This window comes from Limulus polyphemus, unplaced genomic scaffold (genome assembly GCF_000517525.1).
Source record: "Limulus polyphemus unplaced genomic scaffold, Limulus_polyphemus-2.1.2 Scaffold1381, whole genome shotgun sequence".
Taxonomy (NCBI): Eukaryota; Metazoa; Arthropoda; class Merostomata; order Xiphosura; family Limulidae; genus Limulus; species Limulus polyphemus.
Window position 1 is genome coordinate 288,680 of NW_013666991.1, and position 5,797 is coordinate 294,476.

Genomic DNA, 5,797 nt, shown 5'->3' on the forward strand with positions numbered 1-5,797 from the left:
GTTTTAAAACTGCATCCAAATATTCGCGGTTTTTTCGCTATTCGCGGGGGGTAAAGAACGTAACCCCCACGAATAGCGAGGGAATATTGTACTGGAACTTTAACGAGTTATTAAAAAAATTGAATTAGATAGACGCTGTGGAAGTTGAAAACCATCAGGAGATAAAACATCCAGAATGTGGAGAGAAAATGAATGTGTTGAAGGGAGTTCATATGCCGACCTGGAAGAGGTCGTGCGAGGGCCATCAAAGAAGAAATGTAAAAGAATGAAAAAGGAGACAAATCATATGCAAATAAAAGAAAAATATTCTGTGAGCATCCACACCCAGAGACAAACTTGCCAATGAAAGAGTTGACGGACTCATCTCATAAGGAAAGAGGACCATGGAAAGACAGGGGCAGATGAAGGCAAGGACTCCTAAGGGGAAAGATCCATGATAAGGCACACCAAACAGTCCAGCAGGGCACAGCAGTCAAGCTGGGTGCAAATTGTTCAATAGGTAAGAGATACGGAGATAGGAGAGAAGTACAGTGTACCTCAAAGCAGTCAAAGCTAGAGGAAGAAAGGATTGGTCCAGGGAAAGTGGAATAGTGGGCCATTAGCATCTGAGAGATAGACATTGAAACAATGGTAATTGTAGGAGAGAAGGAGGAGAAAACAAGTCATGAGAGAAAGCAATACAAAAGCCCGAAAATCAATGACTCCAATGGGGGCAGACATGAGATCGTGTAAAACCTCATTAAAGTCTCAGTCACGCAAGGGAGTTGGGCAAGAAGAACTGAGGAGAACAAAGGAGTAGAACAGAAAGGGGAGGATAGGGAAAGAAACACCTCTAGGTACTGAGAAGGGAGAAAGGCTATGGACAGGGCCACTTGACACCTAGGAAAGGCTGAGACCAAGAATTCATTGACTAGCAGTTGGGTAATGTCAGCAGAAAGGTGGTGCACACAATTACTGTCAGGAGGAAAGGATGGTGGAAAGATTAATGACAAAGGACTTTCCACATAAGGTTACAGACAAATACAGTGGAATGACAACAAGAAGTGTTGAGAATAATGCCACACTAGTGAAAAGTCTGGCCCAATAGGCATCTGATCAGGCAAATTCCTGATGAAGAAGAGAAGTGTGAGAGTGAGAAGCAAGAGGAAGAGAGGGGATAATGGGAAGTCCTAGAGGAAGGGATCAGAATATCAAGTGGATCAAGGCTAAAGTAGTCAAGAAAGAACCAACAACAGAGCCCAAGAAGGAGAGTAGTGTGTAAATGCAAGGCTCAGACATTAAACACAAATAGGGGAGTAGGTATAGAGAAGACCAGGCCTGACTGAGAAATCAACAGTCAAAGCCAAACACGAGGAACAGAGAACCATAAGAGAGAAAGCCCAGAGTTGAGAAGGGTGGCAAAAGTGTCCAAGACAGATGTGTCCATCCAAGGATAAACCCTTGAAAGACCAGGGGTGTAGAGGCTATTCTATTATGAACTTGCTGAAAAAGGCAGTCCACCATCAAGATCAAAGTTCCTGGTAAAAGATGTGAATAGGTTCAGAAGTGTATGGTTAGTGCCCAAAACAAAAAAAACTAGAACAGGAGCCATAACGATGGTTGGAGCAGAAAAAGAACATGGAATAAATAGGCTGAAAGGAAAATTACCAAGTGAACCAATGCCTGATGAAGAGGAAGAAAGTTGAGCATAGTGATGTGGTGTGAACTCTTGTCCAGCATCCAAACATTGGAAGTCTTGTCCTCATCAAAAAATGTACCTCACTCAAAGAGAGAAGCATCAAAGAAGGGAGAGATCTGGTTTGAGAGGTGGAAAGGGAACACAAGAAGTAGAACAGGCAGGGTCCAATTACCATGAAAATTCCTTGTGGAGAGGCTCACAACAGAGGACAAAGGATCCCAAGAAAGAAAACACTGGGTTCACAGGGTCAACTGTAGTATATACATAAGGATGTGCCCCCAAAGGATTGACAAGTTATAGGGAAACCAGAGTCTCCAAAAGCAAAAGAACCTCACATGCAAGGAGAGAACAAGAAGTGTAAAACCTGGTGACCAGATATGACATAGCTAACAGGCAAAGAAGATAGGCTGAAATCAGTTGAAGTGGGAGAAGAAAAATATGCCCAAAAGTACCCAACAGTGAGTGGGAGTGAGAAAAGACCTAGATCCTAAGATTAGTCCAAATCCTAACTGACACATCAACCATGGCCAACCACAAACTGGGTAAAAAAGACCATAGATAGGGTCAGAGGGAAGAAAAAAGGAAATGGGAACAAAAGTGAAGAAAAGAGGACCAAGAAAAGAGACTAAGGAGTAAAGTGACTGTTGAGAGAAATTGAGACCAACAGCAAGTAAAGAGAATGGTACTCACAGTAACATATGTACATGATAGTCACTGGCAAGAAGAGTGACTAATCAAGGGAAGACAAGAATAAAAAAGAGGAAAGCCTGGAATTCAGAATGAAAAAAAAAACAGATCTAGATGAGGAATAGGAGTAAAGAGCACAGTTGAGAAAGAGGAAAAAACCCTGGAAGATAACGAGGACAGAAGTTGTATAACATCAGACCAAGCCACCATGAGGAAAAGAACTCCATTGAAGATGTCTGAGTAATGAAAGAGAGACAGATGAATAATAAGTACAAAAGAAAAAAGGTACAGTAAAGAGGAATGTAACTCAACCCAACGTGCCCCAACAGCAAGAGAAAAAAAAACAGAGGGATAGAGCAGAAGAAGTGGGAGAGGCCAAAGAGAGAAAGGAATAAATGTCTACAGAAGCCATCAAAAACATTAAGAAATTCCTCAGATAAAAGATGCAGTTAGGAGTGGGAATAAAGAAGGATAGAGAGAAAAAGACGAGGAAAGTCATGCAAATGGGGAACTAGAAGTGAAATGAAAGGTAAAAGGGCTTGATACCCAAGCTGGTCAGATAGATATTAATTACAAAGAATTAGGAAAAGAAAAGAAAGTCTACAAATCAGGACAAAAGGAGTCACAAAAATGTGAGGGGTTCTGAGGCATTTGGGCATGAAAATGGAGTTATTAGATAAAGAAAATAATATAAAATCTAATAACAAGCAAGGAGAAATAACATGATGAACCCAAGAATCATGCATCAGAAAGTGATAAAATGAAAAATAATAAAGAACACAGGTAAAACAGATGAAAAGAAACAAACTTGTGAAGGAAATTGATAAAGAGATTTAAAGGTTAAGGTCGTTTCACAAATGGTAAGGTACTACCCAAAGCAAATCACATAAAAGTCGTAATCTAATAGATATTCTAGATATTCCAGATTGAGGAGAAAGAAATTTGGCCAATAGGACAAGAGTAGGAGGCCCATTAAGCATGTGGTAATTTACAGCATGTTGAACAATGACAGCAATGACCCTGACAGTTAACAAGCCTCCAAATGCTACAGCAGAAATAAGGCCTAAGTATGAACAACATTCCACATTCAGGACTAAGTATAAATCACCATTATTTCATATTTCATGATAAAAAATTAAAGCTTATGAAATAAAACCTAAAGAAAATCAAAATCAAAGTTTTGTTAACAATGCAAATCTCAATAAATTGAACACAGACAAGAAATTTAAGCATGTCTGTACAATACAATGCTAAGGAGAAGAATGAAGATTCACAAGTGCAAATGCATAAGGCAACTTAGTGCTCATGGAGGTGTATGGCACAATTCAAGTATAATCAGGTGAACTTAGGTCAAGGTTGCCTCAAGGTTAGTGGAATGCAAATCTCTTCGGCAAACACACTGAAAAAGATAGCTAATCTGTGTGTGAGTTGAGTTATTGTGTTGGAAAAGATGTGTCCCCTATTGAACTATGGGCAGGCTAATAGAGAATACATTCATATATGGTGATAATACAAATAATACTTACATGAGCTCTATCTTGGTAATAAAAAGAGGATATTGAGACAGACGAGTCACCAGTTGGACTACGGGCTACTGGAGGATACATGAGGTGATACTGGGAAGAAGATGGTGTGCTTCGACTTTTTATAGGCAAAATGTGAGATGAAAGATAGGCTCCCAAGGCTGAAAGTGATCTGGGTGTTAGCTCAGTAGGGACATTCATTCTCTGGAGGTGTGGGGGACGACCAAAACACACAAGAAAATCTGCAATGATTAAGTAAAAAATTATCATTGGCTTTAAATGTAACTTGACCCAGTGGAATTTTTGAATAATAATCCATAATGAGTTATTAGTCTTTGTTTTTTTCATTTGCACTTAAATATAATTAAATTTCATATAAAATTATATCCATAAATTATTAATTTTTTTTTAGAAGTATAACCAGAATAAATATATTTTTAAATTTATTCAAAGAGTTAGTACACTAAAGTGCATGTAATCTGTAATTAAAAATACTTAAAGGAAACTAACCATGAAACAGATATTTATTATCATACCTGTAAGCTATGATTAGAATCAAATTTGAATTAAAAAACCTTTTAGCCACTTACCACTTCCACAAAATCTAGCTCCTGATGTGCGAGGAAAGGGTACACTTGCATCTTGAAAGCTGCCATACACTGGAACATTTATTCCAGGATACTGTTCTTTTCCTGGTTCAATATGGAATGGACTCGTTTGATTTTGCTGGTCTTGACCATCTGACTAGTTAAACCATTAAAACTAATAAATAACTACTGGAGATACATCATTTTCTTGTGTATTTCAAAAACAAAAAAAGCATTAGGTAAATTTTCTGTAATTAGAACTGTTTTTGTCTCTATTTATCAACTCCAAAATGTTTATAATAATAATAATATCATACCAAATACCTTCAGTAGATTTTTTTTCAAGTATAATCAAGTTCACTTGTGTGACTAAAAAAGGTCGATAAAGTTAGAAACTAAATTCTGTTCCCCTCCTTATAAATCAAGTTGAGCTTAAGTTTTGTTTTTACTTACAGTACACGATTCCAATGTAGCTACCAGCTGTCTCAGACATGGCTCCAAACAAGACCTGTTTCGTTTCACTTGTTGAACTGATGTTGTTCTTAACACCTACAAGTAAAATTTTCAGTATCTGCTTAAAAACTCCAAATTATTTGTTTCACACCTTTTTTTTTTAACCTAAGAATTCTACATGGAACTTAGATATAAATAACCAGTAAAATGTGTACACTCATTTAAGCTGGTAGTTAAAAATAATGTCCTTTTCAAAAATCATAACTTATTGATGTTGATAATGATTAGCATACATACACAATGTTAACACACACGTTTCTGTATACATGTATGCGTGTGTGTGTGGTGGGGGGGGGGGGGAGTTGTATCTATGTATGTGTATATATGTCTTCAGTAACCTTATGGTCTAGTATAGAAATTAACAGAAGTAATAAGAAAATGCAGCAAGTCAATTATTAATCTAAGATCTGAAACATTCAGTCACAAATTAAGATCAGTTTCCAACTGAACAATAAACTTCTGCTGCTTCAATGATTTAATTCCCATTTATATTACCTCGTAAGTTTTAATACAGTTTGACTTTTTTTCATTTTACTTGAATGTGAATCCTTTTAACACAAAGAGATAATGAAGTTTATTTGCTGTCAAATTAGTTTAAACACTGCTTCATAACCACAAAAACATTACTGAAAGTTAATCAGGAGGATTCTGAGAATGGTTTTATTAGGTTTCCTGAATAACATTAGGAAACTACATGCAACCAAAGTACTAGGTAAATGTCTGGAGGTATATAGATTTTTTTTTTTTTATCAACACAACCATAATGTATATCTCTGGTAATAGACAGAAGCTCTACAATCTATATGGCA

The 5,797-nt window shown here is 37.1% G+C and overlaps 1 protein-coding gene across 1 annotated transcript in view; it reads right to left on the reverse strand.

The window, feature by feature from the left end:
• LOC106463338 (GATOR complex protein WDR59-like) overlaps window positions 1-5,797 on the reverse strand; it is a gene marked incomplete at its 5' end in the record, with an annotated part of 43,373 nt that overhangs the window by 32,995 nt on the left and 4,581 nt on the right. The window contains 3 exons of the mRNA XM_013923361.2: window positions 3,892-4,130; window positions 4,479-4,632; window positions 4,929-5,024. Of these exons, the coding sequence (XP_013778815.1) occupies window positions 3,892-4,130; window positions 4,479-4,632; window positions 4,929-5,024 (489 nt within the window). The remainder of the gene's footprint in view (window positions 1-3,891; window positions 4,131-4,478; window positions 4,633-4,928; window positions 5,025-5,797) is intronic.